The 14,070-nt window shown below is 45.2% G+C and overlaps 1 protein-coding gene across 1 annotated transcript in view; it reads right to left on the minus strand.

The window, feature by feature from the left end:
• The window catches only part of OPHN1 (oligophrenin 1), a 137,703-nt gene that overhangs the window by 50,033 nt on the left and 73,600 nt on the right, over positions 1-14,070 (minus strand). Inside the window, exons 7-11 of the mRNA XM_065411323.1 lie at positions 8,870-8,971; positions 7,374-7,484; positions 5,715-5,819; positions 4,715-4,844; positions 2,077-2,177 (exon numbers count right to left, since the gene is read on the minus strand). Of these exons, the coding sequence (XP_065267395.1) occupies positions 2,077-2,177; positions 4,715-4,844; positions 5,715-5,819; positions 7,374-7,484; positions 8,870-8,971 (549 nt within the window). The remainder of the gene's footprint in view (positions 1-2,076; positions 2,178-4,714; positions 4,845-5,714; positions 5,820-7,373; positions 7,485-8,869; positions 8,972-14,070) is intronic.

A 14,070-nucleotide genomic window follows, 5' to 3' on the forward strand; every position in this document is an offset into this window, starting at 1 on the left:
GGTCCCAGGATAGTAGAGAGACAAGGTGGATGAAGTAATATCTTTTATTGGACCAACTTCTGTTGGTGAGAGAGACAAACACAGGGCTCTTCTTCATCACCTGATTGGGGTTCATGGGTGCTACCATCACATAAAGTATCAAATTACTAACAGCAGCAATAATGGCCCAGATAGCTTTTTGAAACACCTTTGAAAACAATTTAAGTGGATAAAACTTCATGGGCAAATTTCACACTCATTTACAGCAATTGTGTTGTAGGGGGCAGGCCTTTTAATTACCAGCTGGCAAAAGTAAATTGCAGCCCGTTTATAGCCCCATTCCGGGGTCTTTATGACTTTACAGAAACCATGAAGTCAAGCTTCAGTAACTTTTGCAAACCCATGAGAAGCTAGCCACTGGTGCACAAACCTGGAATGAATTCTCCATCAACAGTTGGCATCTGTATTAGACAGGCTGGATAAACAGTGAAAAGAACCAAAGCACTATTGATAACCTTCCACAGCCTTTTCCTTCTCCCTGGTTATCACTATGTGTCTACTGTAAGCCTTTTGGTGGGTTTTTAAGAGCGCTCACTATGTGGTTCCCTTTGAAGCTGTCTGTTATGCCAGGGGTTACCAAGGGATACCTGAGAACACGTTACTGACACAATGGGCTGTACAAGTTTGAAAGGGATATTAATTTGTATTATTGCAAGCCCCTACATGCTTTAACATTATTTTGCCGCATATCTTTACATAGGGTATGTCAACAGTTCCATCTAGTCAATGTGTTTGGATGACTTCACTCTCCTAGGGGTTTCCAGAAAAGATTTTATTTTACTGCTGCAACAGGCAATCAGTTGCCAAAGAGCAGGAATTATGAAGTCTCAAACTGGAGAATTTCATGCTATGATTTGAAGTCTCCATGGGCTGCAACCCCATGCAAAGATGAGGATGGATGGGAGCTGTATTGTGGAAGAATTCCATAGATTTTGTTGGACTCATTGGCTGCATTTTGGCCAGCCATTGTCTATCAAGCCTTGCATCCTACACCCTCTATTTCACAGTGAGCAACAGTAGAAGACTGACAGACAGCAGCTGAAGCACCTTCTGAAAAATCTGTGAGAAGGATGAAAAAAGATCCCAAAATTGTTGTTTTATAGCGTGGTGTAAAGATGCTAAACCCCAACCACTGACTGCTCCCACCCACTGTACATCTTCAATTTACTTAGTAACTAATTCCTGAAGAGAGGAATCCATAACCATGAACCAAAGGGTCCTTTAACAGGAGCAGACAGAGAGGGGGCATTATGGAGCCATTCAAATAACCTTGCTAATTCAAGTACTGTCAACCATCATCAGAGGCATCAGTGCAAGTCAGGTTGTCTCTTCAAAAGAAAATGTCACGTGTTCACAACTGGTTTGCCAGAGAAAACATGCAAGCCTGCCTGTGCTGCAAAGCCCGAGGAACTCTAGGTATGACGCACGCACTGCCCAAATTCATAGGTGAGGAACAAAGTGGCTTAAGTTCTATGACCGATCAACATGTAAATTACATGCAGAAGGGAATAGCTAGTAGGATGTGTCGGAAGGTGAGCAATGAATGAGAAAGGCTTGAGACTGGAGCATCAGATCCCTTCTTGATGGGCAGATGTAGTGGCTTTATTAAGTGAACCACCACTGGAATTCATTGGCACTGATGCTGGTGATCTCAGCAGAGGAGCCATGTCCGATCCAGGCCATGGAAAGTGAACTACTTTTCCCTGGCAGGGGTGCTTCCTGCAGATCAGCAGTACTCAAGGAATTGTGTGTGTGTGTGGCTGGGGGAATGTCCGTGGTATATCTGTTCTGTGGCTACAAAGAGGCCTTCCATCTCCAGGGGTGTCAATCCAGCACTTAAATTAACTAGCAATACTTTTTAAGAACTGGAATTGTGTACATCACTGCTTCATACAACGGGGATGGAATGTACCTGTTCTATAGATATTTATACTTGTACTTCCTCATAGAAGAAACAAGTCAGAATAGAAGGAAATGAGGCAGAACCTGCTCACTGTCAATGGTTGCAGAGATATCTCTTATAGGGAATCCACTCACTTGCTTAGCTCCAGACTTCTGCTCCACTGGAGTCATTCTTAGCATCTTTGACTCCTTCTCATACTGGCAATAATATTTCACCCAAGATATGCCCAGTGCCCCTACAAAAACACAAAGATAGTCAAGAGTCAATAGAGAGCATGCATTAGTTTGATTGCCAACTCTTTGGGGTAGGAATTATGTTTTCCTGTGTGTTTATACAGCACCTGGCACAACAGGGCTCTGATCCTGATTGGGGCTCACAGGCATTACCTCAATATAAATAATGAACAGTAATAATAATGGTCAAGTGCATCGTTATATCCTGCAGCCTGATATAGTGATGCACTTGGCCATTATTATTACTGTTTATTATTTATATTGAGGTAATGCCTGTGAGCCCCAATCAGGAACAGAGCCCTGTTGTGCCGGGTGCTGTATAGACACACAGGAAAACATGGAGCTCTATTTGCAGCATTGCCAGTGACAGAAGCAGCAGTAACTAGGGAGGAAAGTAAGCACTGGGTAAAAGTTAGCACCAGCCTCCTCAGAAGGAAAAGCTGATGAAAGGGCATTTGTGTGACTCTGACGTGGCAAACCAAACAGGACTGGGAAATCTAGGCCAAGAAGTACACAGGCAACATCCTGGGGGATGAGGGGTGGGCTTGGGGGGGGGGGGCAGAGGGGGAAGTTAATATGTTTGTTTTTAAATGGACACTACTATTTTTTCCTTACTGACAACTTTTTGACAGAATAAACACAATAGCACATTAAATATCATCTTACATCTACATTTATGTTACCCCACAATTTATTTTCCACTCTTCTTCCATTGTCTTAATTGAAGCACTCTGTTCCTGATGTGCCTCAACTTCCCCCCCCCCAAAAGAACAAAAGAACCAATTGAACTATTTCAAATATCTTGTTTTTTCTTTAACCAATTCATAAGAAACGAATTTAAAGGCAATAAATATAGTTCATTATCATGCAGGAATGTACAAAGTTTCCTTGTGGTCTAAAATGACTGTGTATGCGTATGTGTGGTTTTTTTAAACACAAGACTAGTTGATAGTCTTCTATGAGCAGCCAATATTTGCCCTGTTTACATAAATATATCAAATGAGCCATTTACCGAATTGGCAGCCCCAACCCAATATCCTGCATAGTGGCTACCTTGTAGGAATCTGACCTGAGATTGCAGAGTTGTCAATGTTTGTGCTTATATAACTAACCCACTGCCACATGCACATACAAACAGTGATTATCAGCAGGGGATTGAACCCCAGCCTTCAACACTGGCCCCTGCCAACTACTAGCGGTCAGTAAGTAATAGGTTTTTATCCTAGCAACTAGAGACCAGCTCATATGCAATAGGTGGGAGTATTACAACTCATGCAACAAGTGGAATCACTATATGACCTGTCCAGAAGAAAGGTACGTGAGATGGAAGAGGCCAGAAAAATGTGACACTCGCATTATAAATATTGGTGCATTACTTACATACTTGGAGGCTGTGAATATGAACATCTATAAGAACAAAGGAATGGAATGTGCTTTGGCCAACATGCTATATGTAACAGCTCTTCTGTCTTTCAGAGTACAAGAACTACTATGTTTCAGACACATGAAGTGCCATGTTTCCACAGGAGCAGTGGCTAAATAAAATAACAGCTTATCTGTCTCAGTTATGTCTGGAATTGAATTGTCATTCTCTTTCTCACAATCCCAAAGGCAGAAGATACACCTAGGCCTTTTCATCTGCCCCGGACATCTGCTCTTGCAACCCTTTTAATATATCAGATTGTTAGTATTTGGACTTGTCCAAATAAACACTCACTCAAACCCTCGACACTGCCAAAAGTGGGGTGAAAGAATATCTGGAGGAAATGGGAGGGGTTCAACACCCACAGTGTCTCTACCAAATTAACGTCAGGAGCTTGATACGGGCTTTCTCTGCAAAATATAATTTACAGCCTCAACTGAACTATTAGTGGACGTAGTATAATCTTGATAGAAAAGGAAAGAATAGAATAGATTTGGACTCCAGCACTTCAGACTCAAGCTTTAGACTCCAGCCACTGGATGAAGCAGCAAGTTAGAGACAGGGAGTGGTAGTGCAGCCATTCTGTAGCTCACACTGAGATAGATAGGCACTGAAACCTTTCTTATTAAGCAAGAGAACATTGATCAGGATACCAAGTTTATTCTGGTAAAGAATGGCTAAATCTCAGTCCTCCGAGCCACAGTCTCGTAAAATGGATTATTAAATCTCACCCAGACAGTCACCAGAGAAAAGGCAATTAGCATCTTGAAAACATGTCTCAGACCAAAAATGGAATCTGTAACAGTGCCTGCCACACCCACACCAAGACTGCACTGCATTTACAGCTAGCTCTGGATCCTGATCGGGTATGTAAGGCAGTAGGTACAAGGTGGATGGGAGATATGAACCCACTTGCTTCTGGCTCAGTGACTAGCATACCCAACAGCTAAGGCATACCCATACAAACATCCCCCTGGCTATAACAGCTACACAAATAGACTCTTGGCTGCAAGCTGAACGAAGCTTAGAGTTGGATGCATAACTAGGCAAGCAGTACAACCTACAGCTGGACCCTACACTTGTTTAATGTATACAGATGTGCACACAGGCCATTACATTTCTCCTGAGTGTACAGATAACCCTCTATGGTTGGCTTCCCGGGTAGCTTGCAGGTCAGAGGAGCTTCTTTCATCCTTTTCTTCAGGTCTTCCAACTCCTCTCGCGTGCTGGAAAAGTGATTCCTCGTCTGGTGAGAGAACAAAAGAATGATGCTTGAACATGGGCAAACAAATCTGGTAGCTGGCCCCCAAGTTTCCAATGGGCACTCAAAAATGCATTGTCAGCATGCACAAAATGCCACACACCCACTTTTGTGGGAATGATCAGTGGCACATTGAAAAGACGGCATCAAAAAACCCCAAGCCCTGAAGCTAGCAGAAAAGTTAGCCCATAATGGTGAGTGGCCAGGGTTGAACATCATATGCATGGAGCTGGCGACATGGTGGCTGAGGAACATAATGTGTCACGATCGAGGGTAGCTTTTTGTTCTTTAATATGAAGAGCTGACAACAGAACATTTTAATGCCAGAAGGATGAGGCACCTGAACTCCTGCTTTGAGTTATCATTACAGAGTGAATGTTGGCCATGTAAGGGTACAAATCTTTTTACAGTGTAATTAACCATTGTCACAGCTTACAAGGGCTGTGGTGGATTCTCTGTCACAGGAAATCTTTAAAATCAGGATTGGATACCTTTCTAAAAGATATACCCTACCGCAACCACAAGTCAATGGGTTTGATACAGAAATTACTGAGTGAAATTCTATGGGCTGTGTTATGCAGATGGTCAGAGTACATGATCACAGTAGTCCCTTCTGGCCTTAAATCTATGAAATATGCTGTAGTAGCACCTGTAGGCTGTTCTTGCTAGGAAGAAAGGAATTTATGGACAGAAGGCATTTTTATGAAGGAAAGAGCATTTTTGTGCTCCTCCCAGAAAGCAAACAAGGGTTGTCCATCCTGCATGGGAAAGGTTTTTATGCCAGAGGCATTTAGATGCATGGCAGGACAGAGAGCGTGCATATGAGAGTGTGTGTGCAGCTGGACAGGAACTTACATTCTGTAGGCTGAGCTGAAGCTGCTGTTTATAAGGGAGGAAGTCCTGCGTGAGTTCGACTGTCAGGTTGTTGTATGTAAAGAGGCTGTGAAGAAAGGCCAACACCTGTGCAGGAAGGAAAGATGATGGATTAGCCTTTGCGTTAAAGACAATAGTATTAAATCAGGCAAAAGGTGGTGAGAGAACAGTTTTAATTAAATCAAACCTGTTGTGATCTTTACAGTCAAACAGAATTATTAACAGCCATAAAATAAAATATACATTCAGGTGAGAGGAACCCAATGCAGATTGGATTTGTACCCAGTGCTCTGACAGTGAAAGTATTAGCAATTGCTCAGGTAGTGATTTTTTTAAAAAGTATAATCTATACATATGCCTCATAGTATCACCTGATCATACTATGCTCATATTAGCTCAGACACAGGCCATATCCACATGTCCTACCCAGTTATGCTGTAAGCAGGATCGCAGAAAGAGGGGCATTGGTGGTGTTACACATTTTCATTCTCCCACAGTCCTGGGGGCAGATGGGGACATAGTTCACTGGCCACTACAGCCCCCAGAGCCATGAGAAGTCTGTGCCACCACAAATGACAGCTATGATCCTATGGATGTTGTAGCAAACCCAGGACAAACAGCTACAAAGGGGGGGGGGAGAGGAATCAGTCCCAGGGGGTTAAAAAGGCCTCTCCCAAGCCACTGAGGAGAGAGAACCATGGGGAAATAAGGTTCAGCTGGACAAGGGGTTACCAGGGAACTAATTAGGTTCAGCTGGCTCCAACTGCTTGGGACCTTTTTAAACCCTCCCCGGCGTGGAAGGGGAGGGGAGAGAGAGGGAGAGAACCAGGGAAGCTGCTAGTAAGTTAGGAGCAGCAAGGCTCTGAACCCTTCCTGCAAGGAAGGCTGCACTCTGTCCCCAGAAGGGAAGATAAACAAGCACAAGGGGCTGACTGAGAAAAGGAATAGCCAAACCCTGTGCTACCTGCAAGGTTTTGCCTTGCCCAAGCCTGTGTCTCCAAGGCTAAAAAGGACTGAGCCTGCTGAGGAGAAGAAGGTACTTTGCCACAATGTGTATTGCCTATCTCAGTAAAACACTACCAGTAATGAAAGACTGCACTGGAAGAACAATGAATACACCATCGGCTCTATGGAGAGTCCCTCCTTATGTACACTTACCCAGAGGAGGTCCTGCTCCAGGGTACAGTTATTCATTCAACCAGCACAGTGAACTGTGAACTACAGGCTCCCTGTTAAAGTGACGAGCCTGCACCAGACTGGTCTGTACCACAGCAGGCAGCTGGGCCAGCAGGCATCTCTCCCTTTAGTGTCACTCTTCAAGGGCTACTACTTCTCACCACATGCAAGGTGAATGGGGCAATCCTTAGCAAAATCTGTAGCAATCTCCAGAGTCTGGCTCGTTAGGCACATTTCACTTTTAGGGCTAAAAGAAGACCTCACTGTTCTTTATCTTTGTGAAGCAGCAGCAGAGGTAGCGAAACAACAGATTGCTAACTCTGTACGTTTGGCTTTGCCTCATTATAGGGACCTACGTAGAATCGTTAATAGGACAGGATCCAATTTGACTATTTCCCACCCCTCCTTGCTCACATGGGCAAGTCAATAAATGTGAGAGTGTGATGATAAAAAGGAGGCACTTACTGGCTCCACAATACTGAACTTCTTGCTCTCCTGCACTTCCTGGATCTGGTACACGTACTCCAGGGACGACTCAAAGAAATTGTGTCTTTCTTTATTAACCTGTAAGTCAGCCTGCGTGAGAGGGGGATGGAAAAAAATCACATAAAAGAATAATAATTCTTTAGTGGTGTCTGTATATTTGCCTGCAAGTGATAGCTATTACTTCTCAAGCCATGAAATAATCCAACCCAGGTTTTGAATGCTTTATGGGGACCATATCTGACTGGAACATAGGTCACATTTCCCATTAGAATTTCTCCTAGCTGCATCCCATACGCTCATATGAATTCAGAGCTTAGTGCCACTCTGCAAGGAATAAGGCTTTTTTTTTAAAGTGCATTAGTTTTTGTGAAAGGTGCCAGACTGCAGTTCCATATCTAACCACAGAACCAATACAGCACAGGCACAGACAATGCAAGTGTAAGAGTGTCCCTTGCTCACACACCTGTGGACAGGGCCGGCTCTAACATTTTTGCCGCCCCAGGCAAAAAAGAAGAGCGCTGCCGAAATCCCGGCCCCCCAGCACCACGCCCCCCGAAGCCCCGCCCCCTCCAAGCGCCGCCCGAAGCCCCTGCCTCCCTCCGAGCGCCGCACCGCGCCAGCCCCCGCCCCCCCAAGACCCCGCCCCCCCAAGCACCACGCCGCCCGAAGCCAGAGAGACATCTAGCCACTAGAGCAGGGGCGGGCAAACTTTTTGGCCTGAGGGCCCCATTAGGTTTCGGAAATTGTATAGAGGGCCGGTTAGGGGAGGCTGCGCCTCCCCAAACAGCCAGGCGTGGCCCGGCCCCCACCCCCTGTCCCCTCCTCCTTTTCGCCCCGACGGCTCCCACCCCGGGACTCCTGCCCCATCCAACCCCCCTGTTCACTGACAGCCCCCCCCCGGGACCCCTGCCCCATCCACCCCCCCTGCTCCCTTTCCCCTGACCGCCCCTGGAACCCCCGCCCCTGACTGCCCCCCATCACCCCATTCCAACCCGGGCTCTGTAGCTGCGCTGCCCCAGGAGCTTGCAGCCCCGCCGCCCAGAGCGTTGCGCCAGTGGCGGGGCGAGCTGAGGCTGCGGGGGAGGGGGAACAGCAGGGGAGGGGCCGCGGGCGAGTCTCCCAGGGCAGGAGCTCAGGGGCCGGGCAGGAGGGTCCTGCGGGCCGGATGTGGCCCGCGGTCCATAGTTTGCCCACCTCTGCATTAGAAGGCCAGAGAGACATCTGTGTGAGCATGGATTACACCAGCTTCCCTAGATTGCCTTGTCAATGTGCTTCAAACTTGATCTGAAATGACTACCCCCTGGAATGAGAGAGAAGTTGAGTCTCGATGGACCATTCCCATCAAAAGGAACGTTACGCAGATTTAATCTTTCATTATTGAAAGAGACGTGTATTGGACAGGAGTCCAATGTACCTGCTATTACTTCTTCTAGACTCCAAGAAACAGAAACTTTTAAGGAAAATTTCACACTTGCCTCCTGTAACTGGGACTCTTTCTTCTTAGACGATAAATGCAAATGGCGGTCCAGCATGGAATAAAACTTCTCGCCGTCCTTCTCAAACTTTTTCTTCCTTTCCTAGAGATTGAAGAGTTGACACAGAACTGGATGGTGAGAATTAGTTTGGCCTCTTTAGGTAGGAACAATGCAACAGTGTCAAAATTCATTGTACAATATAATACTACAATGAAAAAAAATGATGGGCCCATCAAAGTCGGGGGCCACCTTATATTTTCCATGTCTATTTCTTCTTTCTCCAGCCAGTTCCATACACTGCTCTCAAATACACACAGTAACCGCTCTGGCAATACTTCACAGTACAGACACATTCAATATTTTCTATTATCATCAGCACAGCATAAGGCAGCCCTGCTGGAGAGGTTTCTTTCAATGAGCTTCCAACTTGTCGACTTCTTTGCTTTTAACTTGAAACTTATTAATGAGAGAAAATAAATATACACTGTTTGCTGATATTTTACTCATCTACAGATCAAACAAAAACTGGCTAAATGCTTTAATACCAAAGACACACCCAGAACAATTAAAGATTTATTAGGATTTCAGTGTTTTCCAGGTTTTGAAGCTTTTTGTAAGTATTTGCATTCTAAGCTGTATCAAAGCTGAAGCAAAAGATTAAATAAAGTTTGGAAAGGGCTAACGCAGGCCTTTGATTTCACTGTATATTTACTGTCTTTGTTGGAATCAGAGATTGTCAGCCTTGCCTTTAATAGCATATGTTAGTTACACTGTCTGAGTAGACCAGTTCAGAAGAGTGTTACAGCAACAACAACAACAACAACAACAAAAAAAATGACATCCATGTTGTCATGGTTATTGTGGGATCCTCAAAATCCTACTGGGAGTTTCATATACGTTGCCCATATCTTCTTATTGATCACTATTATATATTAAACACACACATATTGGTCAAGAAGAAAGAAAGAAAGAAAGAAAGAAAGAAAGAAAGAAAGAAACCTTGACTGTGCATGAACTTAACAAATTTCAGAGTGGTAGCCGTGTTAGTCAGTATCAGCAAAAAAAAAAACAAGTACTTGTGGCACCTTAGAGACTAACAAATTTATTTGGGCATAAGCTTTCGTGGGCTAAAACCCACTTCATTGGATGCATGCAGTGGAAAATACAGTAGGAAGATATATATACACAGAGAACATGAAAAAATGGGTATTGCCATACCAATTAAGGTGGGATAATAGCCCACCTTAATTGATTAGTCTTGTTACAGTTGGTATGGCAACACCCATTTTTTCATGTTCTCTGTGTATATATATCTTCCTACTGTATTTTCCACTGCATGCATCCAAACTTAACAAAGTTACTAATAATTTGACTGGTGCCACCATAGAAAAAAGATCCAGATGAGGCCAGAAAAAAGATACTAGTATCAGGAGGGTGAATGCAGTAACACTCAGAGAGAAGTTCAGCTGAGAAGCTGTGCCTCCACCACACAATGGTTGTGAAATCATTGAAGAGAGTGGTTTCCCCAAGATGCTAGTCTTTTGATTGTCAAACAGGCAAACATTCACTCCAAACTGGAAAATGAACCATTCTGTGGCTGGTGACTGTTGGTAGACCTCATTAGTAAAAATCAATCAAGACAGTAGCCTCAATTATAGCTCCAAGCAGACAAGAGGAGGCTTACGCATATCAAAGGACAGGTCCTCGAATGCCAAAAAAACCTTCTCTCTCTCCCTGTCAAACTGCTTGGTCTATTTGTCAATTCAGGTATTTGAAAACCTAGGCAGGAAAGCAGGGCTGGAAAATCCAAAACCCAGGAGGACTTACTGATCCCCCTACACACATCCACACAAAGCCTTGCCATTCTCAATCTCCTGCTCCTGGTACGCCCAGTCCAAATGCCTGTCCCTCTACTTGTTTTAAAAGATCATATTACACTAGGCCAAGCTTGACAAAAGGGACCATTTATAGAAACAACACAACCCATTGCTGGGCTCCCTTAGCTGCCATTTCAGATATCAGTATCTGGATGAGGGCGTTATCTCTTACAACCCAGCTTCTCCTACTGCTTGATCGTGCAATGAGGTCATAATCCTGCATTGGCGGCAGAATAATATGCTGCTCTGGGAATTACTGGGAGGGCACTAATTCAACATTCTGACTTCGCTATGGGATCACATGATTCTGGGGCTGGGGCTGGGGCTGGTGCTGGCAATGGAAAACTGGGGAGGAGATATCCCTCTTTCTCACAAAAATATTGTGAATGATCAGTAAAAGTAAGAAGGCTGCGGCTATGCCTCCCATAACAAGGAAGAAATGGAAAGGAGATTCTGTTGGTATCCGGCTATGTTCCTCTGACATCACTACTTTAATGCTGCTGGGACTTCTATGATGTAAGGGCACCTAGACACTTGATTGAGCATCTTTTTATATGATTAAATCTGAATAAATAAAAGTAGCAGGGATCTGATAAGCTATCAATGCTTCCGAAACCTCACCGATGCACAGGAACTTCAAAGAGGCCTCAACCTGGCCTCTAATTTTGTGCCCTCTTTCACCTGTGGGCACAAATGAGCAGGCAGCGTCACAGGTGCAATCAGCTAGACATCAACATTCATTGCTTTTCTCCTGAAATTTAATGCCATCTGCAGTTGATCAAAAACACGAACACAAAATTAGAGGTCTCTTTTGAAAATCTGGTCCTCTTTTCCTCCTTTAGTGAGTCCTTGTTCTATGAGGTTCCCCTCCCCATTCTACTTTCACAGGCTGTAAGTCTGTATAGCAGGGCATACTACTACCCATCCGGGACCTTGGGCCTTGGATTGACATGGGCGGCCCCAGCCCAACCTTCTGATTTCCTATTCACTCTGAGAAGCAGAAACAGACAGGGAAGGAATAAGGGATGTGGACCACAGACAGCTAGTCCCAATAATTTATCAGGCCTAGACTTGCCAACTTTCTAATCGCACAAAACTGAACACCCCCGCCCCGCTTGTTCTATCCCCCCTCCCTCCGTCGCTCGCTTTCTCTTACCCTCACTCACTTTCACTGGACTGGGGAAGGGGTTTGGGGTGCGGAAGGGGGGTAAGGTCTCCAGCTGGAGGTGCGGGTTCTGCGGTGGGGCAAGGGATGAAGGGTTTGGGGTGTGGGAGAGGGCTCCGGGCTGGGGGTTGGGGTGTGCGGGCTGTGGGAGGGAGTTTGGGTGCAGGAGGGGACTCTGGGCTGGGGCACAGGGTTTGGGTGCGGGAGAGGGTTCAGGGTCCTCGCAGCGCTTACCACGGCTCCCAGGAAGCGGCCACCAGGTGCCTGCAGCTCCTAGATGCATGGGTGGCCAAGAAGGCTCTGTGCACTGCCCTTGTGCCTTCAGGCGCCACTCCTGCAGCTCCTATTGGTTGCTGTTCCTGGCCAATGGGAGCTGCGGAGCCAGCACTAGGCGCAGGGGCAGAGTGCGAAGCCTCCCTAGCTGCCCATGTGCCTAGGGGCTGCAAGGACCTGGTTGTCACTTCTGGGATCCGTGTGGACCTAGGGCAGGCAGGGAGCCTGCCTTAGCACCGGGCCCCCTCTGCGCCGCCGACCGGAGCAGCCGGGGTCCCTTTTTGACCGGGTGTTCCGGTCAAAAACCGGACACCTGGCAACCCTAATCAGGCCCAGCTGCTGAGTACAAAAGCAGAAGTAAGTAAGTGATGAGACTCTGTTAGGGGAGAGACCAGGCCCAAGAGAAGAGCAAATGGTGCACTCCTGCTTGAGTCCGAGAAGGGAACAGATTTTCTTTTTAATAATCCTGGGAAGAGAAGCACATTTATGGGGACTATTATTGGACTGCTACTGAATCCTGGAAAAAGAAAGGCCATGTTGTGTTAGACAGACAGAAAGACCTGGAGTCTGTTTATTTGCTCAGATGCAGACCGTTCACATTCCTGAGGACAGACAGCCCACACCACTACAGTCTGTTACCAACCTCAGTGCCCATCTCAATCAAGCAAAAGTTAAAAATATAAATTAAACTACCACAGCAGCTACTCTGCCTCCCACTGTAAAAGGCCGTGAATATTCAAGTCTATGTCACAGGGAGCAGAGATAGTACTGGCTACCATTCTGAGAAAAATACTTCTGGCCCCCTACAAGGTTCCATTTCCCACATCTTCTTCCACCACTGTTGTCAACGCAATAACTATGAGAAAATGATGCCATCCTTGTGGAGGCACCAACTGTTGCAATCTTTGAGCTTGGCGACTGTGATAGGCTCTCACCTGCAAAGGTATCTGAATAGACATATAGTTACTGCAGCACAGGGACCCACTGAAGCCAAAAGATCTCTATACTGTACTTCCAAATGTCACCAGTTGCAAGGTCAGGACATAATAATTTGAAGTCAGCAAATTCATGCCTCAAAATAAAGAAAAGCTCAATCGTCAAGTCTAGTGAATGAGAGGAAGAGGAAGATACTAGTAATAGTGAAATCTGAATAGAAAAGCACTTCTGCTGAAGAACTGGCACAAAATACTGGCAAAACAAAAGCAAACCCCGGCTGCTAAAACTCAATCCAAAACCACACAGACTCAGAGATGTTAATCTCAATTATTATTTAAACAAACACGCTCCCAAACCATCCATTCATACCCCGAGGCACCACACCAACAAAGCTAGGAGCCTAAGTGGTATTTTATTTTTAAAACAATGATCCACAAAAATGTGCTAGGCTTTTTGCACCATTTTTCATAGAAGTGTTTTAAAATAAAGCTACATGGAAGTCTGATTACTGCTGAACCACTGGTATTGGATTACAGCTTCCATGCTTCCCTTCTATTTACTATATCAGGCATTAGGGCTTGGCAAAGATATTTTGGTACATGTACAGTACAGTACAAATATGAGGTCATGTACAAACTTACAGTCCACATACAAGCTTTAAAGCAGTTTGGCAAATACCTTTCTCCAAAAACACTGTGCAATACTGAAAATGTGTAAAGAATGGAAAGAAATATCTGTGGGACATTGCTTGTTCTTTCCAGGCTAGAGAACTCCTGCCCTATTTCTAAGAAGTAATAAAAATAAATAGCTGAAAAAAATCAATTTAACCTGTTGATTCCAGCTTGAGTTCTATGCTCAAGAGGCAGTTCCTGGAACATTCACGCCTGTCTATTCTGGCGAGAGTCATATGTAAGAACAACAAATACTCTCTGCTCCACCCACTTGCAATG

The sequence above is a fragment of the Emys orbicularis genome, chromosome 9 (assembly GCF_028017835.1).
Source record: "Emys orbicularis isolate rEmyOrb1 chromosome 9, rEmyOrb1.hap1, whole genome shotgun sequence".
In the NCBI taxonomy this organism is placed as follows: domain Eukaryota; kingdom Metazoa; phylum Chordata; order Testudines; family Emydidae; genus Emys; species Emys orbicularis.